The 26,669-nt window shown below is 49.2% G+C and overlaps 1 protein-coding gene across 3 annotated transcripts in view; it reads left to right on the top strand.

The window, feature by feature from the left end:
- Positions 1–7,019: 7,019 nt before the first annotated feature.
- Positions 7,020–26,669, top strand: part of STX3 (syntaxin 3) — a 40,586-nt gene continuing 20,936 nt past the window's right edge. For all 3 annotated transcript variants that reach the window (XM_045485348.1, XM_045485351.1, XM_045485350.1), the window contains exons 1-2: positions 7,020–7,260; positions 22,726–22,809. In XM_045485348.1, the coding sequence (XP_045341304.1) occupies positions 7,231–7,260; positions 22,726–22,809 (114 nt within the window). In that variant the 5' untranslated portion in view covers positions 7,020–7,230. The remainder of the gene's footprint in view (positions 7,261–22,725; positions 22,810–26,669) is intronic.

A 26,669-nucleotide genomic window follows, 5' to 3' on the forward strand; every position in this document is an offset into this window, starting at 1 on the left:
TGTATCACAGGCTTAAAAGGCAGAAACCATGACCCCAAATTTATCTTACAAGGAACTGAAATGTTCCCGTCTTCCTTTGAAGACAAGAACCTGAAAGGACCTTGTTTGGTTCACTTACAGACACTTGCTGTCCCTCCTGCTGTGTTCTACCACAATATTCTACAAGGTCAGTGTTACTTGCAGGACACTAGTCTTGTTGAATCATAGGTGTTTGGGAGAAATAAACTTTATGTGGTCAAGGAAGCATGAAGACTACTGTACCAATCAAACCCCAACCCATTACTACAGGTTCGCTCTGTGCCTATAATGTGCAAACGTGCCGCCATGATTCTAAGATGAGGATATGTTTCTCTGTTTTCCGAGCTCTGTCACCACTAAAGTCTTCTGTTCCTTGGGGTATCTTATGAAACCTCTTATCCTGTTGAACGTAACTTTGGAAGAAGCTGCCTTAGCTGTTGCTGACTCAGTACCAAGAGGGTCGTTTCACTAGCGACAGAAATACTCCAGGCACTTTTCGATTCCCCATGCTTCTTGAGGGAACAAGGGGAGTTGTCCTAGGTTAGTGGGCTTCTTTTAAAGTGATTGCAGAAGGGAATTAATGTTTACCATATATTAGCCCATATATCGTCACAAAACCCATGAGACTGGTGTTATTTTTATCTCTGCTTACAGATAAGGAAACTGACACATGGGGAATTTAAGTCACGTGTTCAAGGTCACACAGTCGGAATGGGCAGAATGTGGGATATGACGGGGATGGTGCTGCTATCTCAGCATGTTGTCACTGTACTATGGGAGTTTGGGGGAGATTCCTTCATTTTTCTGTACTTAATTTCATAATAAACGAGGGGAATAATACCTACTCTACTTCCCTGAATTATTGTGAGATCTTGGGGGTGGGGTGGAGAAAAACTCTGAAAGTACGATGAAAGATTCAGCATGGTTAGTCTAATATCCAAATGGAGGGGCACCTGGCTGGCTCAGTCGGTATAGCATGGAGCCTGCTGAAAAAAAAAATAACATCCGAACGGAGAAATATGCTAGATGGCTTATTTATTTATTTTTTTTAGTTATAAACATTTTACTTTATTTATTTATTTATTTATTTATTTATTTATTTATTTTAACGTTTATTTATTTTTGAGACAGAGAGAGAGAGAGACAGAGTGCGAGCAGGGGAGGGGCAGGGAGAAAGGGAGACACAGAATCCGAAGCGGGCTCCAGGCTCCAAGCCATCAGCACAGAGCCCAACATGGGGCTCAACGCGGGGCTCGAACTCACGAGCCGTGAGATCATGACCTGAGCCAGAGTCGGCTGCTTAACCGACTGAGCCACCCAGGTGCCCCCAAATGGGCCTTCTGCAGCTCAAAGCAACAGCAGTCCTCTATGGAGGAGGCGTCTTTCACCAACTTCTTCTTAGTAGCACTTTGGGCTTTAGGGCTCCAGGGATTGAAGACTTCGTATAAACAGGAAAGCAAGTTTATAAGGTTCAAATAGTTTATATTGTCAAATTAGAGGCATAGGTGTATGGCACAGGGAGGTTCGTGCTAGGAAAACATCTGAACGATGTGCTAGAAGACATCTTTGTGAGATAAAAAAAACGATGTTATTTTAAACCCTCAATTCAGTGACACAGAACTCATTCTCCAGAACACGTGGAGTTGCGGTTGGACTTTTAAGAGGTAGGATTCAGGAAGCATCTTCCTTCTTCCTCAGAGAGAAGAGAGGGGGATCCCCAGGGAGCCTGTGGGTTAGTAGCCAACTATTCTTTGGTTTGTTCTCCAAATATTTGCATTCTACCTACTTCGTAGTAGCCCTGGGAGGTGAATAACATTGGTTTGTTGCTCTTAAGCTCATGGGCTAGCCAGGGACACAGATGGATAAGCAGCTAGGCACAAGACAAGACAGGACGTGCTTTATTGCTTTATTTATTTAAGTTTATTTGAGAGAGAGTGTGCATGTGCGAGTGGGGGAAGGGCAGAGAGAGAGAGAGAGAGAGAGAGAGAGAGAATGAATCACAAGCAGGCTCCAGACTGCCAGTGCAGAACCTGTTGTGGGGCTTGAACTCGCAAACCACAAGATCATGACCTGAGCCGAAGTCGGACGCTTAACAACGGAGCCAGGGTGTGCTTTAAAAAGAGGTCTGAACAAGTTGTGCAGAGGCAGGCAGAGGGGCCACGGGGCCACGTGAGGTTTGGGTTTTGAAGCAGGAGCACGGATCTGTTAGACGTGAAAAGGATTAAGGGCCTATTAGGCAGAGGTAGGTGGGAAATCCTTGGTGCATCTGGCTCAGAGAGGAGGTGGGCATTCGGTGAGGCTAATGAGGGGCTGTGCATGTCATGGAGGGCATGGGGCCCGGGGCCAGATTGGGCAAAGGCCTGAATACCACTCCAAGAAGAGTCTGTCCTCCCTACTCGTTGTAATGAGAAGCTACTGATGAGTTTCCGTCAGAAGAAAGACGTAATGGAGGCACGTTATAAGAAGATTCGCTTACTAAATTTGGTAAACCTTAACCGAACGCCTGATACATTTGCGGCCCTGTGCCTGGCTCTGGGTCCACATCAGTGAAGACAAAAGACGAGGCTGCTGTCCTCAGAGCTTACAGAAGGCGTGCGAGGCAGACCAGTGGCCAGGTAATTCATAGCGTGGTAGGGGCTACGATAAAGCGCAGGGTGTCACCAGAGGCATGTTTGAGGGACACTTAACTCCATCCTGGAGGGGGAAACTTTTACTCTGAGGCCTGGAGAATGTACCAGCGGTGTCCCGGACGAGCATGGGGGAGAAGAGAGCTCTGAGAAAGTGACGCAGCCTAACTCTGGCATTGATTTGGGATCTGAACTATGTACTAGGTAGCCATTGAGAGGACTGCCAGTCTTCATTCTACCGTGTCATCCCCTCACCGTGAGCGTGGGCTGCACCCAGTGAGTAACTTCCAATGAACAGATACAGCCTAAATGACGTCACAGCTGAGATTAGGTTCAAAAGTGCTTTGGCTTCCATCTCTCCCTCTCGCCTGCCTGTTCTGATGGAAACCAGCTGCCATGTCATGAGCTGCCCTATGGAGAGGCGTCACCTGTCATGCAGTGGGCTCTGGAGGTCCAGAAGGGGTAAGGCCCACTCCCTTCCTCCGATGGGAACGAAGTAGGCTCGGAGGGAGGAGAGAGAAGGAAGCGGAGTTGCCAAACGCCAGGAGCCTTTGGTTGGTCTGTAGAGGTGAAACTGAGTGTCGGCTGGTTTTACACATAGCCAAAATGCAAACACTTGAGTGGATTTGGGCTCTGTTTGTTTAACGGGGAAACAGCTACACCAAAACACAGCAGATGGGAAACAAAATTCCCCCGTGGGGCAGAAGAATAAAAATACATCAGTTGGGGCTCCGACTAAGCCTGGAACCTCAAGTCCCCGTCCACACCTACGTGGAGACCCTAGAGTCCACTTGGGCTCAACATCAAGAGTCTTTTTCACCAGCCCCTGAACTCCCCTTCCCCAGGTACCATATTCCAGTTACTTGACTTTTTCATTTCATTTTTTTTTTAATTTTTTAACATTTATTGATTTTTGAGAGAGAGAGAGAGACAGAGCACAAGTTGGGGAAGGGAGAGAGAGAGGGAGACACAGAATCCGAAGCAGGCTCTGTGCTCTGAGCTGTCAGCACAGAGCCTGATGTGGGGCTCGAACTCACGGAGTGCGAGATCATGACCTGAGCTGAAGTCCAACAGTTAAGAGACTGAGCCACCCAGGTGCCCCAACTTTTTCATTTCTTGTATACAACTAGCAGGTGGAATTCAAACTTCTGCCTGTCAGGGAAGAGCAAATAGTAATATGCTACCAGAAAATAAACAAAATGGGGTTCATGCCTAACAAAAGTTTTAAAGAAAGCTTGATGCCTCTAAGTACCTTCCTGCAGTTGAGAGGGCTCTTTGCCCTATTTTCAACATTTTTAAAAAGTTTAAGGGAAATGATACAGTCATTTCTGTTATGGCTCCCTAGGCTAACCAAAAGGTTATTGTATTTTTTCTTGGAATCATCTCATAGGAAATCAAATTTCTTTTTGGTTTCCAAGTTTTACTGAGATATAATTAACACGTGACATGGTATTAGTTTAAGGTTACAGCATAATGACTTGAGATATATAGAGACAGCAAGAATGATCACCACAGTAAGTTTAGTTAACATCTATCACCTCACATAGTTACAATTTTTTTTTTTTCTGTGATGAGAAGTTTTAAGTCTATCATCTTAGTGACTTTCAAATGCACAGTACATTCTTGTTAACTCTAGTCACCATGATCTATGTTACACCCCCAGGACTTATAACTAGAAGTGTGTATCTTTTGACCTCCTTCACCATGTTGCTCCCCACCCCCTACCCCCCCACCTCTGGCAACCACCACTCTGTTCTCTGCGTCTGAGTTTGAGGAATCCAAATTTCTGATTCCCCAGTAAATATATTTTGTGAAGGATATGAAATCTTTTAAAACAAGAGATCCATCAATGAAAACAAAGCCTATAGGATACTCTTGATCTTGGAAAGGTTGGGAACCACAAGTTTTGATCAACCTCCTTATTTCACAGATGAGAAAACAGGTTGTGTGGTGTTAAGTGTTAAGTTTTGTGGCAGAAACTCTGCCTACAACTCGGGCCTCCCGGCTACATATATCAGCAATCATTCTCCAGCCCCATAGCAACTCTCCCTTCATGGAAAGCCCATCTTGTGAAGGACAGATTACACTTCTTAATGTTTGGGCAAAGGCAAGGAACAATAAACAGTGGTGGAAATTATAGGGAGGGAAATTTTTGTTTTGTAGAGCAAAAAAAAAAAAAAAAATTTTTTTTTTTAAAACAGTTGGAACTGTTCAATCGGGAAAGATGCTTTCTTGAGAGTGTCTGGAAAAATTGTGAAACAGTTAAAATGGAAAAAAAAAAGCTTACTGGGTGTCAGATGGTGTGGTAGGCCTTTCTGGATTATCTGCATTTATTTATGTATGTTTATTTATTTTGAGAGATAGAGCACAAGTGGGGGAAGGGCAGAGAGAGAAGGGGAGAGGATCTGAAGTGGGCTCTGTGCTGACAGCAGAGAGCCCAATGCGGGGGGGGGGGGGGGTGGAAATTTGGAAGCTTCATGAATTTGTGTGTCATCTTGTGCAGGGGCCATGCTAATCTCTATATCGTATATGTATATTTGCTAATCTCTATATCGTATATGTATATTTGCTAATCTCTATATCGTATATGTATATTTGGGCAGTATATGTGCTGCCCAAAGGAGCACTGGGTTATCTGTTTTTATTAATGGTCTGTGCCTCCTATGGTCCTGTAACTATTTTACAATTCTGTAGATCGTAGAAAACTGCTAGTAATGCAAATAGTTCTTTTCCATGGAGATGCAAACAAAATCTGATTGAGGTGCCATTGATCTCCTCCCACCCCTGGAAGTCGGTTTTGCATTTAACATATTCATTTCAGCATTCCCGATGGCCTGTGTAAGTGTCTGTTTTTTGGGTCCTTCTGTAAACAGGTTTTACACACTTTACTCGTTCCCTCATTAATTAATGAGTCAAATAAAATCTTTGATGTGTGTTCACTTTATAGTTGTCTGAGAGTCATGATTTTTTTCTTTTTGAAAACAATTCTCTTTAACCAGGAGGTCTTGGATGTTCCATCCCTGGATGTGTTCAGGCAGGTGGTGTGGCCATCCTTGATCCTTATACCAGACTCCTATGGCTCTTTCCAGACTTTAATGTAAAGAGTTGTTCACATCTCTGTTTCCCTCAGGAGACTCTCTTTTCCTGAGGAGGGGGACCCAGCTAATGTATGCTCACTAACAAAAATTTGTTAAGGGAAGGGGAGATACGGTGTGCGATTTACTCACCTTTTCCATTTAGGACCACCAGGGGGAGCAGAAGCCTTCCTTTACTAACGTCGGGAACCCACCTAGGGAGCGTCCGGGGTGGAAAGGAAGTGTAGCCCAAAGGAGGATCAGGGACGAGAAAGAGTTCATCCAGCCCGACCGCTTACGACCGTATCTTTATGGGAGGAGATGAAGTCAGCCTGGAGCACGCACTAAGAGCGCAGAGGAGGGCAAAGTTCTGTTAGAATTACGAAAATATTTACAGCCTTTTAACCTGAATACACAGAGCACATTCTTGTCGTGACTTGAGAATTCAGTCTTCGGACTGCCACTCCCACTTACTGAGCGCCGCCCTCTGCTGGATAGGTCGGTGGTTCCCAAGGAGGAAGATGAACGGGGAAGAGGGAAGAAAGGGAGGGAAGGGGCGGCGCAAAGACCCCGCCCACCTTTTTGGTAGACCCATCCCACCTGGCAGTCCACACCTCGTAGGAACGAAGACCGCTTCAGCTTGACAAACAGTTCGTGACACAGACATCTCGATCTTAACACCCCGGTTCTGTGCGGTGCGAACCAGACCCCTCCGGAAACGGAGTCCCCTAGAGAAATCGCAACCCCCAAAGTTGTACAGATTATTAGCGGCAGGTGCTGCCTCCAACGTTGGACTGCTTCCATTTCTCGGAGGGGTCGCGATTGCGACCAGTGTCAAATCCAGAGTCTTCGCCGCCGCCCCGCCGCACCCCCGGTTATTTCCTCCAGGAAAGAACGCGCGCCCCCAGCGGTATCCCGCAGTCCCCCGGACGGCCAGCTCCGTCCCTTGGAGCGCCCTTCCTCGGTTGCGGGGGGGGGGGTGGGGGGAGAGGGACACCTGGCTCTCCCTCCCACCTGCTAGGCGCACAGCGTTCTCGGTCCCCGGGACAGTGTGCGGCCGGGCCCGACACAGCCCGGTGCAGGCCGCGAGCGGCCGTCGGGGGAAAAGGAGGGGGTCTCCCTCGGGCCCGCCCTTCTCCCTGGACTTCCCCGGCCTCCCCCCGCGCCGGAGCCAGAGCCGCCCGAGCGGAGGGCCCTTTAAGGAGGAGCGCGGGGCGCGGCGCAGGTGAGGGGCGGGCCCGCCGGGCGGATCTGCGCTGCGCGCCGGCGCCGGCCCGGGAGCCGGATTTGGAGAGCGCGGCGCCGGCGGGGCCGCAGGGGGCGGCGCGGCGGAGCCTCCCGTGGCCTCGGACGCTCCTCCTAGCCCGCGGCCGCCGCCCGCCTCCGCCTGCCCCTCCAGCTCCTTCGCCCCGACCCGGCCGGCCGGCGGGCCGCCCGCCACTTCCGGCCGCTCACCTGGGACGCGCTCACCTGGGACGCGCTCACCTGCCTCCGGGCGCCTGGGCAGCAGGATGAAGGACCGACTGGAGCAGCTGAAGGCCGTGAGTCCCGCCGCACCCGGGAACTGTTGGGCCGGGGGCAGCAGCTGCGCGGGAGAGGGCCTTCTCTATGTTCCCCAAATCCGGGCTAGAGGGGGACCCCGCGCCAGGCCTGCGTCCCCGGAGTTCCCGCCGCATCCGCGCCCCTTCCCCACCCCCGCCGCTCCGCTTTGGGGTCAGGTGCCAGTGATTCATCCCTGGGTTGTGATTTCCTTGGATGCCTCCCTCCCCTCCCCCCAAGCTGGACAGTTTCAGTTCGGAGCTGGGGTCTGCGGTTGGGGGTTCTTTAAGTCCAGAGGAGTTCTCTGTGAGGTCAGGGGTCACCTCTACCAGCCTGCTACCTGGCAATATGCCCAGGATCAGCCTCCTCCTACCCTCCTTGTCTCCCTTGGGGGGCGGGGAGGGGGCGCCGAGTACGGCAGCCCCTCCCCCAGGACCTGCTCAGAGCCCCTGGGTGACCTCCTGAGCTGTGAGCTGGTCACGTGCCAGGATGGGCCCAGCACCTCCCCACCCTGAGGTCTATAATTATTAATTTCTCCCTCATCCTCCGGACAGCTGTGGTCAGGGCAAAGGATCTGAATGAAGGTAGACCGCCTCCAGTCCTACTGCACAAAAGCCGTAAAACCCCGAGCTACTTAGTCTTTTGAGCCTGTGTTTCCTTGTCTGTCAAACGGGAATGATCATCCCTTAGAGATTTGCTATGAGATCAAATGACATAATGGGACTTGATATAGAGGATGGTTAAAGCTTGGGTTTTTGAGTCATTGACTCAAGTAACAAATAATTACCGAGTACATTCTATGGGGCAGGCCCGGTGCTCAGCCCTGGGGATTGGGGGACACAGGCTCTGTCTATATGGAAGTTTAAATGTAGCCTTTGGTAGACGCAAAGCAGTCCCTCTTCTTGGGAGCTTGTGAGAATTGCGAGGCTTCAGCCCCTGCCTGCACCCACAAAATCAGTCTGATTGCTCTCGAATCTCCCCAGGGGATGCAAGAACACGTGAAAGTTTGGGAAGCTTGGGAACGGATAGAACTGGGGTTGCCTCCTGGCTACACCGATTGCTGGCTGTCCCTCCACCTCTGAGCCTAAGTTTTCAGGTCTGTGAAGTGTGTGGTTGTAAGGACTGAAAGCAAGAGCACACAGAGCCCTTTGCATGATGCAGGGTACGTGTGGGATGAATAGGTGGTAAATGTGCTGATAGCTGTAAAAGCTCCTCGGGCAAAAATACAGGCCTTGTTCAAGGCACTGCTGAGATGCTGTTACAGTCGCTTTTCTTTTCCCTTATCCTGGGTAAGACCTTTGTGCTCCTTTCACCTGCTCTGGGTCATAATGCTGCAGAGGAGGTGAGGGTGATGGGGAAGTGAGAGAAGAAAAAGGGCAGCTACAGATGGGGTGGGGGAGGGGTGGGGGAGGGAGTTGGGGAGGGAGCCCGGGAGGGAGCCGGGGAGGGAGCCTCCCTGCCTCCTGCCCGCTCTTTGTCATTGAAGCTTCATAATATCGCCTTTACAGACAGGGCAGGTTTTATTGCCCCTGTTTTTTATACAAGAGGCAAGTAGAGCTCAGCTTGGGTAGGAGGGGGGTGTCGTGGTTCCCAGGGCCGGTCAGGGCACAGCCCGGAGAGGAACCCAGGCTCCTGACGCTCTCCACCATACTCTTTCCCTGAGGCTCGCTGGAAAGGAAAGAGGAGTGTGGTTTTGAAGATCTTCCCAGCAATCATAAAACAGTGCGGAACTGAACGGCAGGCCCAGGCGACTCCCTTCCTTGTGTTAGGAAACCCATTTCCAGAGGAAGATAGCCCACCGCCCCTTTCAAGCCCACGGTCAACAAATAGCAAAGAACTCTTGAGTTCTGAGCATCAATTCAGTTTGCCAGGAAAGCCAAGCAAGTCCCCTGGCTTCCCCGAGCGTCCGGGCGGGGCTTTACCTCTGGGGAAGGGAAAAGTCACACTGGGGACTGGACACTTGTGGGGTGCTGTTCTGAAATCACAGGTTTTGGAGCAGGGGCATGGCTGGTGGTGCCCAGCAAAGAGGACCAGGCTGCAGGTTCAAAGGTTCTGATTGTTGCCTTGCCACTTAATAGCTGTGTTCCTTTGTACCCCTTCTGCTTCTCTGTTCCCCTTTTGTAAAACAAGAAGTTTGGTTCATCTCAGAACCCTCTCTTGGCAATACTGATGTTTTCCCCTGGACCATTGTTCACGTTTGTATAGGTTTTGGTTTCTAGTCCACCCCCCCACCCCCCACCTCTGGGTGAGAGATGCCTTCACTGCAACAAGATAACCATCCCTCTGATCACTTTCATCAATAAAAAACATTGGTTACCCCGCATGAAACCATTTCACACTGAACAGCCTGTGTAATCTCCTCTGTGGCATCTTTCTAAACCTTTGGGGGAGGCGAGGTGATAACTGGGGGAGGGCGGTCATGTGCAGGAGATTAGCCTTCCTCTGTGTGGGCATCAGGAGTAGATGTGAAGTTGACGGGTCAAGATAAGGATTCTCTGCGTGAAAGCATTCTCAGTAGTCAGAGCTGCCCAGGGACGGACTGGGGTGGCCGGAGAGGTTGGGAACTCTTAAGCCTGGGGTGAGGCAGGAAGCTTGTGGGGAGTTTGAGCAGCTCTCTGAGGGTGGAGAGGCAAACTGATTTCAGGCCCTCATCCACCTTGCTGATACATGGTTCTCTAAAATGCTTTGTTGTGTGTGAACCTGTGTTAGGCACCATGAGGCTCTTGGGTTTCCAGGACCAAGGTCTCAGAGTTGCACCTGTAAAGTGGGTCATCGTACCTTCCCCATAGAGCCATTGTGGAGGTTGAATGAAATAATCCAAGATAATCACCCACCATTGTGCATGTGCGTTCCCCCAACTTGACCTGCCGGGAGCAGTATCCACACTGAAGGGGCACACCTTCCCAAGGCCATGGTCACAAGACCTGACTCATCTCTTGCATTGCTCCTCCTGGTAGGCCTCCTCAGCAGCCTGCTTCTTCAGGGGGTAGGACAGGCATACCAGGAATGCACAGGGTCCACCCCCAGCCCATCTCACAAGCTGATTTCTCACTAGCTGAACTTTGGATCTACTGAGTCCACACAATTCCCATCCAGAGACCTCTTGCCCGGCTCTCTTTTCATTCAGCAAACATTGACAGAGCACCTACTATGGCCCAAGCCCCGCCTTAGGTGCCGGGTTATAATGGTGATTACCACCTATTCCTGGACCTTAGAAGTTCACAGTCAGAGAGGGAGACACACAAGAAACGGAAAATGATGATACCATCCTTGTGTTAGAAGCTACTGTGGGAAGACCCTGTCGACTGGCCTCTGGGGACAAGACACTAGGGGGTGCAGGGTGTTTCCCAGAAGTGATGCTTGAGCTCAGGTTAAGATCACGTCTGATCTCTTCAAGGCACATAGAGTCTCCTGAGAGGCAGGGATCCTGGATTTTCTCAGCCACTGTCTCATTGGCGAGTGCTCCACTATTTCACCACGATAAGTGCTTTGGGACTTTCCTGTGCTGGGTGTGCTGATCCTCCTTTCTGACCTCTTCCTGCTGGATAGCATGTTATGCAGAATTACTACACAAGGTTCTGGTCTTAGAGAGTAAATGGTCATGTATGAAACAACTCGCAAATTAAAGGTAGATAATGATAGCAGAGAAGCCAGTGATGTAGGGTAGGGAAAAGAGGGCAAGAACTTTGGACCCCCTGGAGTTGGTGTACGGAGGACTAGAAAGAACTTGGGGTACACCGGCCCCTCCAAGGCAAGTGCTAATAGGGATGCATGAATGAAATCAACCACCTGGGACTCTAAAAGGCCAGAGTAACTTTTTATTCATTCTGTTCTGTCTTGTCTCTTGCTGCATCCTGAAGGGCTCCTTGGCTTCCTGCTGCTTTTGACAGTCTGGATCTCTGTGGGATCAGAGTATAACCCCTCAGAATCATGGGGCTGTACTTCCCCTTAAAGCTCAATTCATTTACTGCATAGATATTGGCCCCTGCTATGTGTCAGGTGCTTTGGATCCTAACCAAATCTTAACATCCTGACTTGAGAATCTCTTCACTGAGATTCAACTTAAGACCCTTTTCATTGAGATTCTGTACTTTAGTGATAAGATTTCTCACTGGTCTGTGATTTCTTCCTGGGAGGATTCACCCCCGGGAGAGCGATTTAGCTGGAGCAGACTGGGAGGCCAGGCCGAGATGAGTTAACAGGGGATTGAGCAGGGATTATGGACTCATCAGGCTGAGGCCAGAAGAGAAAACGCTTGGACGAGGGAAGGGGATTAGTTTTATTTTTGTTCCTGTGAGTGAGGGGGGAGACCGGGGCCTGGCAGAAGCCAGGGTGCTCTCTCTCCCTTCTCCTACTGTCAAAATTCCTACCCATCTTCCAAAACGCATTCTTTCCACTTACCTCCCTGACTGCAGCCTAGAGTATTCTCCCTCATTCCAGCTGTGCATAAAGGGCTGTATATCGCTTTGCAGCAAATACCTTTCTGCTGTTAGGTTCATGGGGTTTTTGTCACCATGGAGTAGGCTTGAAACCACCTTCCTTTGTTTTTTCAAGAGTTAGACTCTTTGTCTCCTTAAGTTCTATTGTCCTTAAGATCGATGATTCTGGGGACACGTGGCTGGCTCAGTCTGTAGAGCTTGTGACTCTTTATCTTGGGGTTGTGAGTTCAAGCCTCACATTGGGTGTAGCGATTACTTAAAAATAAAATCTTAAAAAAAAAAAGAGTGATGGTTCTATTCCTTGTTGTCACTGTGTCATCAACTGCAGTAAAACTGATCATTTATTGAGCAGCTACATACTATTTGATGGGACCTGTGTTAGGTGCCTTGCATTCGTTGTCTCTAATCCCTTCAACCACGCAAGGCAAGGTGCTGTTTTACATTATTCCCATTTCACAGGTAAGGAAATCGAGGCTCAGATTTGATGGAGATCCCCAGCTGGGAAAAGTTGGGATCAAGATCGAACATGTCTGTCTTGCTTTTTTTTTTTTTTTTTTTTTTATATCTCCCTGCACTTTATTTGATTGTCTGCCCATCTACAATGCACACAGCCCGATGCAGTGACAGAAAGGGTATTCCTCTGGGGCCCCAGTGCCCCGAACTCTGCATGGTAGTTATCTAGTAAATGTTTATCCAACTGATTATTGACTAATCGACAGCTTGGCCCTCCTACATCCCTTTTCCATCGTTGGGACTTACTCTTCCCTCTCTATTCCCCGTGGGGTGGAGTTGGGCAGCATTTACTCCGAGAGCCTGTGAATTTGCTAATGATGCCAGAGGTCACTGGTTCCATCTTCAAGGACAAGGGTGGCTGAATTCCAAGGCTCCTAGCTATTCCTAAACCCTTAGCCCACTACATCATGGAGGATTGCCCCGTTCAGAAAGACAATGAAGGAGAAGATGTGGGTGCCATGGTGAAAATCTAGCCACCCCATTTTTCCTCTGGCAAAATCTAATAACATCTTTCTTTTTAAAATTTTTTTTAAAAGTTTGTTTATTTATGTATTTATTTTTGAGAGAAAGAAAGAGTGAGTGAGCAGGGGAGGTGCAGAGAGAGAGAGAGAGAGAGAGAGAGAGAGAGAGAATCCCAAGCAGGCTCCATGCTGTCAGCACAGAGCCCGACACGGGGCTTGCAGTCACAAACCATGAGATCATGACCTGAGCTGAAACCAAGAGCTGGACGCTTAACTGACTGGGACACCCAGGTGCCCCCAAATCTTAGGAGTCTCTCAACACTCTGTTCCAGTGTCACCACCACAGGGAAGCCCCCAGACCTTGAGCTGACAGCATTTACCACTCCACAAACTGTTTATCTTGGTTGATGTGTGACAGCAGCGGCCCAGGGTTTCAGAAGCCGGCTGCCCCATCCTTGTCTGCTGTGTGAGGGAGCACAGATCACGCAGGCCTCGTTCCCCCTGCACTTCCACGGCCCGGCTCACGGTGGGGAAGGCCGCAAACCACACTGTCCAGTGAGCAAATGGGGACGTTCTGCAGATGAGCTTACTTGGAGATTCTGTAGTCCCTGAGGGACCTTATCTGCAGCTGCTTTAATATCCGGCCTCTTCAGCAACCTGCTGAAGGCCAGCCTGCTTTCTGGCATTGGGCCGTTTCCACGGCAACGTCCCCCTGCCGGACAGGAGGGCTGCTGTAAATGCAGTTCAACCTAAAGGAGATCAGTGGAACACATCTTTTTGATTTTGGACGAATTTTAGACTTACAGAAAAGCCACAAAGGCAGCACAGGGAGTTCCTGTCCACCCCCACCTGGTTTCCTCCCTTGTTGACACCTTCCATTATGATGGTACGTTTGTCACAACCGAGGGATGCTTTAATGATCCTGATGTTGGCACGTTCCTATTCTCTGAACTCCAGACTTGATTTGGATTCCACTCATTTTCCCATGAACGGCCCTTTTCCTGATCTGGGGTCCCATCCAGGAAACCCCGTTGCAGTTAGGTGTCTTGCTTTCTTAGCCTGCCCTGGCCTGTGTCCGCTTCTCAGGTGTTCCTTGTTTCCATGACCTTGTCCGTTTGTTCAGCTCGTGTGTTTTCATGCTTTGGAAGTGTGTTTCCAGTGGCCAGTGCAGCCGCTGGCGTGCGGCTGCCGTTGGAGGCATCCCTCCGGGGTGGTAGACAGCAAGGGCTCAGCAGCCGGCTGCCCGGGCTCTCCCAGCTCCGGCACGCACCGTCTGTCCCATCTTGAGCAGGTTGCTTGACATCCTTATGCCTTAATTTTCTCAGCTGTAAGATGGGGAGGGTCCCCAGAAGACTGTAGAGATTAAATGGTACGTATAAAGTGCATGTCCCGGAAGAATCCTCAGCTCCTGTGGAGTGCTCAATAGATGTTACCTAATACATAGTGAAGTATTTTCTAGAAGGATCGTGATGGGAGGGGGCTTGGGCACAGGGGCTGAAAGGAAGCAGAGACGAGTAGAGAAGAAGAGGTTATTAGTCCCTCCATGCCTCGTCCCTGAGAACTGGAGGCTGTGGGGTATCGAGTGGTGGGGTTGAGACGGAGAGGAAGTCCGAAAAGAGCGCAGAAAGCTGGAGTAGGGGAGGAACAATGTTCCAGAAAGAAATCGTGGGCCAGTAAGAAGTCTTATCACTAAAGAACAGAAGCCCAATGAACTCTCCAGGAGGAAGCAGAAGATACTCTTTCAATGTCTTTGGCTCCTGGTATGAGAGAGAAAGCAGGAAAAAGGTGTGGTCTTCTTATTCCAGTGGCCTTCCCGGAGGTATCCTTTGGGTAATTTCATTCATCTTTCAAAATTTCCCCAAGGAGTCACCTTTGCACACATTATTATATATGCTTCCATCCTCCCCAGGCTCTGCCTTGGATTCAGGGAGGTTGGGCACCCGGTCTTCTTGTCTTAAGTGCTGTCCTCACTCACCATGTGGGGTTGTAATGACCTGTGTGCCTCCCATCGGAGACAGTGAGGTCCTGGAGAGCAGGGGCTGCTGACTTTGGTCTCTGCATCTCTAGTGGCAAATAAATGCTGGTTGTTCAGTAAATACTGTTGGGTGAATGAATGAGCGAATGGATTGGACCTTGTAGTGGGAAGGAGAATGTGTGGGTATGGCGGTTGGTTACAAGACCCTACCATCTCTCTAAGTGAATGCACTGCGAACTCGGTGGGTTGGACCAGGTGTGGTTCCATCCTATCTTTGTTCCATATTAGCCATGTGATTCTGGGTGAGTTAATCTCCCTACCTCAGATTCCTCACCTGTGTAGACAACATCTACATAGAGGATGTTTTTTTCCCTCCTGTTTTTCTTTTTTCTTTTTTTTTAAGTTATTTATTTTGAGAGAGAAAGAGAGAGAGAGAGAGAGAGAGAGGGAAGGGGGAAGGAGAGAGAGAGGGGGACAGAGAATCCCACAATCCTGGGGTCACGACCAGAGCCGAAATCAAAAGTCAGACCCTTAACCAACTGAGCCACACAGGCACCCCTCCCTCCTCCTTTTCTTTCCATAAACTTCCATCCCTTTTTGCTGTTCCTTCTCAGACCTAGCTCAGGTCCTGAGAAGCAAAAACAGGTAGGAATTAACATGGCACCTGGGGATGAAGTTTGATGATTTTTCTATGCAACGAACAGAATGCAAAGTGTCTTCAAACACACGTGGAAGATTAAAAAATACTGACCGTGTATAATGATACAAAGAAGCGTCCAGTTGCACAGAATATTAAGTCCAGTAGGCTATGTTCCCTGATGATGGCATAATAAAATTAACAATACAATAATAGCCCTCCCAGAGGAGGTAGCCCTCCTTACCTGCCTTGGAAATTGAAAATGCCTTTCTAACTAGCTCTTGAGTTAAAAAGAAGTCAGAATGGGGGCACCTGGGTGGCTCAGTCAGTTGAGTGTCCAACTCTGGATTTTGGTTCAGGTCATGATCCCAGACTCGTGAGAGATCAAGCTCTGTGTGGAGCGTCGAGCCTGCTTGGGAAAAGGAAAGTGTCCCCTTGTTTCACAGGGAGAGAGGACAGTGTGGGAGGGAGACGGGGGGGGGGGGGGGGGGGGCGGGTCAAGAGAAGGGTAGGCACACTCTTTAAGTGGGGAGCAGAGAATGCCGAGTACTTGTTGAGAGCTGCTTACTCAGAATCTGTGGCTCTTTAATTGAAGAAGAGGGACTGGAAAAACCAGACGTTGGGCAGTGTGTCACCGGCGTGTGTGCGTGTGTGTGTGTGTGTGTGTGCGCGCGCGCGCTTGGAACCCTCGTAAGCCGTAGTGTTTGTTGTCTCTGGGAATCCGCAGACCCTCGCTGCAGAGGGAGGCAGGTCGGGGAGAGGGCAGCAGGGAGGAGGAAGGGCACACGGCTGTCTCTTTGAATTCATTGGGGGAAAGTCTGGGTTTATGAAGAGGCGCATGCGCCTCGAGCAGAGAGCTGTTCCCATGTGGAGGAGGGGCACAGACTCGTGCTCACCTGCTTGTGCCACGAGGGCCCCGCCTCCGCCAGCCACAATCCTTTAATACTCCTGCTGCCGGCCGTTAAGGACCAGATGTCCCTTCGCAGCCCAGACTGCTTGCTGGTGCCTTTCCCTCACCCCAGAACGTTCCCGAGAGCTCCGGGGCCTTCCGTCTTGTCCGGGGACCCCCGAGGAGTAAATGGGCGTCATCGTCATCCGCGATGGCTCCCTTTTCCTTCCTTTGTCCCGTCCTTCTGTCTTGCTGCTCTGATTTGTAGGATCCTCGAGGAATTGCCGGTGATTTAAACTTAGACTGCAGCAGGTTGTTTGTCTTAAAATCTCTAACGGAAGTATAGTGGGCGCACAACGTTACACCAGTTTCAGGCGTAGGACACGGTGGTTTGACAAGCCTGTGTTATGCAGCGCTCACCACGGTGTCACCACACGACGGAATTACCCTGGTGACTGTATTCCCTATGCCATACCTTTCATCCCCGTGACTTATTTTTATAAAATAAATAAAATGAAAATGAAAGTTTGTACCTGGAAAAGGAGCAGTGGCATTTCTCTCTCTCTCTCTCTTTTTTTTAATGTTTGTTTGTTTTTGAGAGAGTGTAAGTGGGCGAGGCACAGAGAGAGGGGGACAGAGGATCCAAAGCGGGTTCCCTGCTGACAGGCTGACAGCAGTGAGCCCGATGTGGGGCTCGAACTGACAACTGCGAGGTCATGTCCTGAGCTGAAGTGGGACACTCAACCGACTGAGCCACCCAGGCGCCCCCCTTCCCCTCTTCTTGAGAAGGCATCCATTTGTTTACAGCAGTGGTTTCTTGGTTAGCTAAGCTTGCTGGTTTGCTTGCTGGTTTGCTTGCTTGCTTACTTCCTTTTTTCTTCTTTTCTTTGCTCTGTTGACAACAGGACTTTCTTCAAATGAAGTGTTACATTCAGCCCCAGTGTATAAAGCAGACAGAAGGGAAGCTACACAGATTTAAGAGTGGGGAAGGGCCCACCTGCCTGCCTCCCCCCTCCCTGGCTTCCCTGGCCGGTTTCTGAGGCTCATCTGAAGTGTCCTGGGGTTCCACAAAGCTGCACTGGAAAGCTAAGCTCCTTACTTGGCGAGAAAGCCCAGGCTTAGTGCAGACAAGTGCCCAGCTTTCCGCAGGGCTGGGCTGCTGCTCTCCTTGGCTCCTGGTCACCCTCGGGATGGACTGCTTTGGGAAGGTGCAGGGGGGTAACGAGGGCTTAGGACAGACAAGCGAAGTTTGAGCCCAGACTCTGCCAACCAGTGGCTGGGAGCCCTTGGATAACCTCTAGGGTGTTGTGGCCACCCAGCCTCTGGTAGGGGCTCTATGGGTGGCAAATGCTTTTATTCAAGAAGCTAACGGAAGGGACCCACATCAGATAGACGGAGAACGCTGGAGAAGGCAGTTGAGAGAAAGGCAGTGAATGCTGAGTAAGAGGAAGCAAAAGCCCCTTCGTGCTGCGTGCCGGGCCCCTGAGCGCTCCCCACTCTGCAGAGAGGAGGTCATGGTCCTGGCAGCCCTCACGGGACTGTGGGGCACATTTGAGAGGCAGGGATGGGTGCTAGATACACGGCTCTGTGTCAGTGCTGCCCGCTGTCCCACGTCCCGTCTCCTGGTGGGAGAGGCATCATGGGGCTGGGGGTGGGGGAGAGGAAGTGAGCGGCTGAACTCGTGGTTCTCACTGTTCCTTCTGCGGCCGATGTAGCTACTGCAACGTTCCTATTACCACACGCCTTGATTCTCTGATAAAGATGCCCAAGTTCTTTTCTCAGCTGTGCTCCGTCATGCGGGCCCAAGATAAAGGACGCTGTGTGCTTTCCTTGGCCTTGGGACTCCTGAGGCCTCAGCCTGAGAGAGCCTGGCTGTGTCAGAAGGGACAGGGGGTTTCCCCGGGATCAGTTAGACCCCCTTTTGGAGAAGCTGGTTGGAAGTTCCAATGTCCCCTGACTCCGGATCACCCATGATGGTGGCTTCTTCCTTGGACTCTCTCACTGGACTAAAGCTTGTGCTGTTGTAATTGATGTTGTGATGTTATATTTTTGGAAACAGCACAGCACAGTGGGAAAGACTGTGCGTGGGAAGATGGAAATCAAGAAACCTGGGTTCTACTCCTGGCCATCAGTAACTCATTGTTTGGCTGTGGGCCTTGATTTGCCCCTCTCTCAGTGACAGAATTTGATGGTGGAATCTGTAAGGTTGCATTTAACTCTAAAAGTCCCGTACCTTTTTTGTTTGTTTGTTTTTGTTTTTTTGTTTTTCTTCTTTTTTTCCCCCTTTCCTGCTTAAAGGTACTTATATCCAGGTTAAAGCTGTAGAGAAGTTGGCTAGATCTTATGTACGGCCCCTTTTATTGAGTTGTTGTAACTATGTGCTATTCGTTGCATAAGGAACTTTAAAATATTATTCCGTCCTCACAAAAGCATTGGTAGACGCTATTCTATCTATTTTGTGGATAGGGAAATTGAGGCTCAGAGATGTTAAACCAGTTGTGTAAGGCTTGGTGACCAGTATGTGATGGAGCAGTTTACGGAACCCAGATCATCATCATGCTCTGTGGCTGACCTTACTGACGTAGCCTTTAGTGCGAGGACTTCCTCAGAAGAGAAGTCACTCTTTTAGCCGTCACATCTTTACAGCAAGGTGATGGGGAAACTGACATTTACGAGCCACTGGTGTGTGCTCAGGATTGTGCTAGAAACCTTCCATGTGTGATGTCTTCCAGTGCCCGTAAGAGTTGTAAGGTGAGTGGTGTTATTACCATTCACAGATAAAAAACTCGGAGCAATAAAAGACTTGGTTGAGATTCTCACAGCCCGTAATTGGTAACCAAAGGTTTCAGACCTAGGTTGTGGGTTACCAAAGACTTCTCTTTTCCTAGTTCACACTTTTTCTCAACTGGAGGTGGATGAGGCTGCCCTGCCCAAAGCCAAAAGGTGATGTCTTGGATGTGGGGGATCCCTGTACAAATTCCGGGCGTCTCAGAAATTTATGTCATGACAGAGAGCTAGGTGCCTGCCTCCCATGCTCCAGGACACAGTTGTTCCCAGCTTCCAGAAACTTCCCTTGGTCCATCCTAAGATGGTAGACTCATCCTACTTCCTTCCATCCCATGTTGACACTCATGGGTGTGTACTCACACACACGTTACTCACATGGTATCTCCCTTCAATGTGGGTCTCTAGAAGACCTCTGGAGAGAGGAGTTGGGACGAATACTTGTTAGCTCACCTTCCCAGAGGAGGGCTGGGCTCCTGTTTTCCAGTGAGGGTCACAGAGATCCTTGCTGGGAGATGGAGCTCTCTGGAGGCTACTAAGAGGCCCAAGTATTGACGATAGTGATAATAGGAGCATTTTATCTCAACTTTAGGAACTGCTGGCTGAATCCAGGCTGCAGTCCCTGTGGGGGCTGGGTTTTCATTCAGCTAAAATTGGTTAAATTTTTCTTACATATCTAGCACATGGTAAGTGCTCAGTGTACATGTGGAATGCATGAATGAGTGAATGAATGAATGAATGAATGACACGTACAAGTAATTTTAAGTGCAAGTGAGAAAAGCCAATTCCAGTGAAATGAATTTTCTAAAAACATTAGAATAATACTGTTTGAGTTTGTTGGGAGAGTGCTGGGAACAGTTGTGGAACCTGTTGGGAAGGCTTAGGAAGAGAGAAGTGACGGTACTCTTTGAGAAACTGGCAGAGATCTCTGTTTGCTTTGCAATTCAAATTCCTCAGGGAGGTTGGCTCATGATTGACCCCCTTCACCTTCCCCAGATGATTCTGGGAAGGTTATCTACACCACGGAAGGCTTTCTGGGCAGGCACGTACGCTCAGAGTATCTGTTATAATAGATAAGGCAGCCCTGACCCTCCAGGGTTTATAGCCAGTAGGGAAAGACTGATAAATAAAGGGATAATTAACAGTAGGCTGTGTTGGATGCTATGGAAGGTCTGCACAAGATGCATCGGGAGCTTAGAAGTTTGTTTGTTTTTTTTTAATTTTTTAAAGGTTTATTTTTGAGAGAGAGACAGAGCATGAGTGGGGGAGGGTCAGAAAGAGAGAGAGAGACAGCATCTGAAATAGGCTCCAGGCTCTGAGCTGTCAGCACAGAGCCCGACGTGGGGCTCAAACCCACCACCACAAGATCATGACCTGAGCCAAAGTGACGCCCAAACAACTGGGCAACCCAGGTGCCCTGCTTAGGAAGGTTTTAAATTTTACATGAGGAGTGTCAGGGAAGGCCGACAGAGAAGATGGTTTGAGATTGAATTTAATTATATTTATTTTTATTTTTATTTTTTAGAGGTGGGAAGGGAGAGAGAGAGAGAATGAGAGAATGAGAATCCTAGTGCAGAGCCCTACACGGAGCTTAATCCCACAACCCTGGGATCATGACCTGAGCCGAAATCAAGTCAGAGGCTCAACTGACTGAGCCACCCAGGCGCCCCCAAGATTGAATTTAAAGGCTAAGTAAAATTTTTCCGGCTGGGCAAATGCATTTCAGGAAGAAGTCCTTCATGAAAGATGGTCTGTCCAGGAAAAGTGGGGAGTTCCAAGTGCCTGGTCTAGAGAGTGTATCATGAGGAGAGGAACACGGGCAGGGCCAGACCTTAATGGTCCCTATGTGCTCTGTTGGGCATTGGGACTTTTAATCCCAGGAGAACAGAAGGAATGATTTTTTAGGAAGATGAGTTTGGGCGCTGTGGCACTGCCATCAAGTTCAACTCCTTTGAAGAAGTTAAGCTCCTGACTGTTAAGCTTGGGTTGCCGAAGGTTCCAGACAAGCCAGAGAATGAGATGATGGCGGAGCCAGTCAAAACAGACTCCGCAGATGTTTGGAGAGTCCCAGATTTCTTTCTTCTTTCTTTCTTTCTTTCTTTCTTTCTTTCTTTCTTTCTTTCTTTCTTTCTTTCTTTCTTTCTTTCTTTCTATTTGTTTTTGAAAGAGAGAGACAGAGTGCAATCAGGAGAGGGGCAGAGAGAGAGGGAGACACAGAATCTGAAGCAGGCTCCAGGCTCTGAGCTGTCAGCACCCCCGACACAGGGCTTGAACTCACGAGCTGTGAGATCATGACCTGAGCGTAAGTCAGACGCTTAACCGACGAGCCACCCTGGAGCGTCCCAGATTTCACTGGGAATTCCCAGTAATGCCATCATCTGTTGAAGGTTGAGGGGTTGGTAGCGGGTAAAGAGGAGAGGGCCCTGGTGGCTTTCATCGCCCGTGGGGTTATGAGTGTTTGAGAGGGCTGTTGTCTACCACAGGTTGTGAAGAGGCAGGTGTAGCAGCTTTTCCCCTCCCCACCTCGACTGGCAAGAACCAGTTCTCCCTCTGAGCTTAGAAACTGGTCAGCATGCGGCGCAGTGATGGGGAGAGTGTAGACACGGCTCGGGCCCTGGATGCTGGGTGGGGATGGAAGCACTTCCTTTAGATAGCCGTTTTGTGATTCTGTAGAGGAAGTGGAATGAGATCAAGAAAGCTGGGGTCCCCAGGGGTTGCTGGGGGCCGAAGGGAGAGCTTCCTTTTCCTTATAAACATGAGCTCTGACAGGGGATGACACACAGTACTGTTTTTTTTTTTTTTTTTTTTTTTTGCAGTAGGTGGTTAATGAAAACAGGAAAACCTTTGTTCCTACCCTGAGGATTGGAAGCTAGTGCTTTGGAGGAATTGAGGCTAGAAACTGTTCTCTTTGTTTTGTTTTGTTTTAATGTTTATTTATTTTTGAGAGGGAGAGACAGAGTGCAAGTGGGGGAGGGGCAGAGAGAGAGGGAGACACAGAATCCGAAGCAGGCTCCAGGCTCTGAGCTGTCTGAGCACAGACCCCGGTGCGGGGCTTGAACCCACGAACCATGAGATCATGACGTGAGCCGAAGTCGGACGCTTGACGGACTGAGCCATCCAGGTGCCCCAAGGCTAGAAACTATTCTGATAGAGATGTCTGGTAGGGTGGATCACACATTTGAACATTTTGGAGAAGGGATTAGGAACATGGGGCCCAAATCCAAAAGACAGGCTAGAATCTGCCTGTCTCTACATTTTTGCTGTGTGACTTTGGCCAAGTTGTTCAACCTCTCTGTTTTAGGTTCTCCAAAAGGAATGAGTTGTAATAATGTCACCAGTACCACTGCGGACCCCCACCCCCACCTCCAGCAACAACAATAACAATAACACCTAGCATTTATTGAGTAATCGCAGTATGCCAGGCACCATGCAAACATGTTTTAACTTCCTCGTCTCATTTCTTTCACCACCCCCGAAGTACATAGTGCATGCCAGCATTTTACAGATAGGGAAACCTGGCACAGTGATGTTAGTAGCTTGCCCATCCCTCCCTTCCTTCCCCCACCGCCTGCTAGAAGTCAGTAAACGGTGCAGCTCGGGTTTAAATACAGTGTGATGGAGTCCGGTATATTGCAGGGCTGTTCTGAGTTTTAAAGGAGATTATGTCTGTATAATGTCTAGTATAGATGTAGCTTCTGGTGAGCCTTCAAGTTCTGTTAGCTGTTTCTTGTGTTTTTAGCCTCACCCCGTTCCTTTTTGTCTCTCACAGAAGCAGCTGACACAGGATGATGATGCCGACGAGGTCGAGGTTGCCATTGACAACACGGCTTTCATGGATGAGTTCTTTTCTGAGGTAGGCGACCTTCCTGTGCTTTTTTCTGAATGTACATAAGGAAACACAGCTTCCTGTGTAAAGAATAAAACTCGGCTCATTCAGGTGTAGCAGAGGAAAGTCGGTCTTTTCCTGGGGTGAGGCGGCCAGACCCAGAAGTTACTGGGAGATTTCTCTTCAATATGTAATTGGGAGGGTTTGGATTTTTAATCTTCTTGAGAAAGTCAGCAGAAGGTAAATGATATGTAATTAATGAGATGCTTTTGAAGTCTTATGCTGCATGACAGCATTTTAATGATCATCTTTCTTGCCTAAGTTACATAATTTCAATACTGAATCAACCATGGGGTCACAGCCATGTGTGAAAAAAAAAATACATCTTTAAGCTTGTGATTCAGATTGATCAGATTTGTTGTTTCCCAAAATTCAGGCCCTTTGACTTAATTCTAGTGGAAACTGGGAAACTAAGAAACCACCAGTTTATTTTTTTCACGTTCAACAGGGGCAAAGATGGGTTGCTCCTGTCTACAGATTCACATAATCTTTGATCTCGAAGGTCCTTCTTGGGAGAGACTATGGCAGATGGTGAGCGGTGGGATTCAAATCTCTGCTCTGCTTCTGACCAGCTGGTGATCTTGCCAATGTTCCTTCACATGCTTGGTTTCCTTATCTGCAAATTGGGAGTGATAACGTAATCCTTAGGGTTATTACAAGGATTAAATGGAATAATGTTTATAAAGCATTCAGTATAGCATCTGACGTGTCTGTGCCTGGTGAGGGATTCTCCAGACCAGAACAAAAGCATGAAGAGTTCAGTCATGGAAGTTTCTGCCATCATACTGTGGTTTTTTATTTAGGCTTTTTATTTTTTTTTGGAAAGAAGACAAGAGGCGCTATATTGTTTCTGCAGGAGGAATGGGGCACTTCCCGTCTCTAGATTGTGGATGTGGAAAGTCACGCTCTAGCTTGCGGGGCCTGGCGGTTCATGGCAGCTCCTCTGGTGGAGTGGGTAGCCGGTGTAGGAGCGGACTGGCGTACGTGTGGGCCTGAGTGGGAATTTGGCTGTGAACAACACTCCACGGTTCCCCACGCTCTTCGTGGGTGGGTCCGTCCTTTTGGCCAAGAAGTCGTGGTGAGACCGAAGAGCGCGGAGTTTTGTGAGGCCAGAGCTTGTTCCAGGTGTGGATCATGGAAAGAGAACGTCTTCTCAGTGGTGGGGAGGACTTCAGGAGTTGTTGGATGCCACTGTCACTTGCCCTCCGATCTTGCCTTAGATGACCAGATACGTTAAGGGACTTCTTCCCTAAGATAAGGCAGCTTCACCAATTACGATCTTCTGCCTCTTCTCCTAACCCAGCAGGAGGGTCTCCGAAGGGCAGTATCCCCTGCCAAGTGGGAAGGTGATGTGCCTCCAGGACATGCTCTCAATTCATCCCCATGCATTTAATAGCGGTTGGCTTTGGTTAAGTCATTTACCCCATCTGGGCCTCTAATTCTTGCTCTGCAAACTGGGAATGTTAGTACTAACCTTTCAAGGTTGTTGTGGAGATAACACGAGGATCACACATCTGGAAAGCATGTTTTTAAATTTATTTTGAGAGAGAGAGAGTGAGCGAGCATGAGTATGTGTGATGGGGAGGGCAGAGGGAGAGAGAATCCCAAGCAGGCTCTCTGCACCCGTGCATGAGCTGTGAGATCATGACCTGAGCCAAAGTCAAGAGTCGACACTTAACTGAGCCGCCCAAGTGCCCCTGGAAAGCGTTTTTAAACAGAAAAGTGCTGGCTGGATAGTTATTTTTGGAGCCTTAAGACCTCAAGGGCTATTTGTTTTTTGTTTTTTTGTTTTTCTTTGCTTCTTTGTCAGATGCTTTTCTGTCATTAAGGGGAAAAAATCCCAAACCCTATCACATTTGGGGTGGAGAAGAGGACTGCATGGTGGGGTGGAAAGAGCATCATCTTTGAAATGGAGCTTCTTGTCTGCCACTAGCTGTGAACTTGGGCACATTCCTTGACTCCCCTCGGTCTCCGTGAGCTTATCTGTGATATGGGGAGTAGCATCTTCAGCTCACAGATGTGTTGGGGAGTAAAGGAGCCGACACTCGGAAAGTGCTCAGTGTCGGCTTAGGTAAATGTTACTGCCCTGCTTTCCATGTGACGGAGCCCCAGGAGGGTAATAATGTCACAGAGAGGCAAGAGGCCATGGGCACAGAAAGAGGCCACCCAAGCTCTGGGCACCCACGAGTTCTGGTCCTGATGTCAGCTCTGCCATTACCAGCAGTATAACTTTGGAAGAGCTGTTTCACTACTCTGAACCCCAGCTCCCTCTAAGACAGGAATAGCAGTGTTACCTGCTGGGTATTTATTATGAAGATAAATCGAGAAAGTACACGGATGTACCTGGCACAGTATGTCTCCAGTCAGTGTTAGCTGTCATCACTGTTCTGTTCCTGATGTGTTAGGGAATAGGGTCTGGAAATAGCCTTGAAAGTGGGATAGAGCACACGCCAGGGCCTGGGGGTTTGGGGAAGTGAGGGGGGCTCTCCCTTCATGCAGCTGGGGAACACACTGAGGGCATCCTGCTGAACACGACTAAATAGACTGCTTGGGAAGGCACTCTTGTGGCAAAACCTGCTGCTTGGACTTGTTCCAGCAAGCAGGTCCCAGTGGCTGTTTGTTGAGGACTGATTGTGTGAATCACAAGCCGGTCAGAGAGGTGTGTGCAAGGGGCAGGCGAAGTCACGGGATCAGGATGATTTCAAAATGTGCACTGCGCTGTTTAAGACCCAGATGGCTTTTCTAGCTTCTCGGCTGTTATGGGAATGAATTGGCCCTTGGGTTTTCAGGCCTTGGAGGATTAAGCCAGGGGGTCTAGTAAATGATAAACCTCAGGTTATTGTCTAGTTTGTGGCCACCTGTATTTTCTTTGCGCTGTTTGGAAGAGAGGACAAATTTTCCGAGGCAGAAACATTAGGGGCTTATTGTTTATATTGATTCATGCATTCAGCAAAATACACAAGTGTTTACTGTCTTCCACACAGCATGTTCAGTGCTGGGGCGAACAGCATTCTGTGGGGCGGAGTCCTTTGCCCTCTGGTGTCTCTTTATCTGGCGAGGATGACAGAAGTGTGTAGAAAGTCACGATCATAGCAATGTCAATAAGGTCCTCTGGGAGCACAGAAGGGGAAGTGTTAAATTCTGCCTGGAGGAGCGGGGAGAGGTAAGGTGAGGGAAAGCCTCAGTGGTTCCTACCTAGACCTGCTTCTCAGAATCACCTGGGGAGCCTTTCACACGTCTGCATGCCCAGCGCAGAGGGCCTGCAATGGCTTAGGCTTTTGGATTTTGAGGAAGTCCGTTCAGATGATTCTTTTGCTTCTATGGTTATGAAATGCTGCTTATGAAATGCTGCAGGGTAGATGGGGGGGGGCGGGCTTTGAAGGTGCTAAGCAAGGAAATGCGGGGATCAGGGTGTGTTGTAGGAAAATCATTCTGGTGGCAGTTCGTGGAGGGCAGGAAAGGCCAGAAATGGAAAGACGAGCCAGTTGGCTGGGGCCCTGGCAGCTGGCAGGGTGTATCATCCAGGGATGCTTTTGAGTGTCCGTGGCACAAGCGGTAAAGGTGTGTAATCATTTCACGTGTGAAGAAGTCGGCAGTTAGCGCGGTGTGGTGGGTCGGAGGTGGTGGGGCTCTAGGTCAGCAGCTCTGTGAGCCTCTTGGCTTTTCCCTTGGCATTGAGAGTGGAGTCTGTTCTGATGACCTACTGCTGTATGATGATTCACTCCAACCTTGAGGGCTGTAAGACCCCCATTGTGTAGTGAGGACAGATTCTGTGGGCTAGAAATTCGGGCACAGGGCACAGTGGAGGTGGGTGAGTTTTGCTCCGC

This window comes from Leopardus geoffroyi, chromosome D1 (genome assembly GCF_018350155.1).
Source record: "Leopardus geoffroyi isolate Oge1 chromosome D1, O.geoffroyi_Oge1_pat1.0, whole genome shotgun sequence".
Taxonomy (NCBI): Eukaryota; Metazoa; Chordata; class Mammalia; order Carnivora; family Felidae; genus Leopardus; species Leopardus geoffroyi.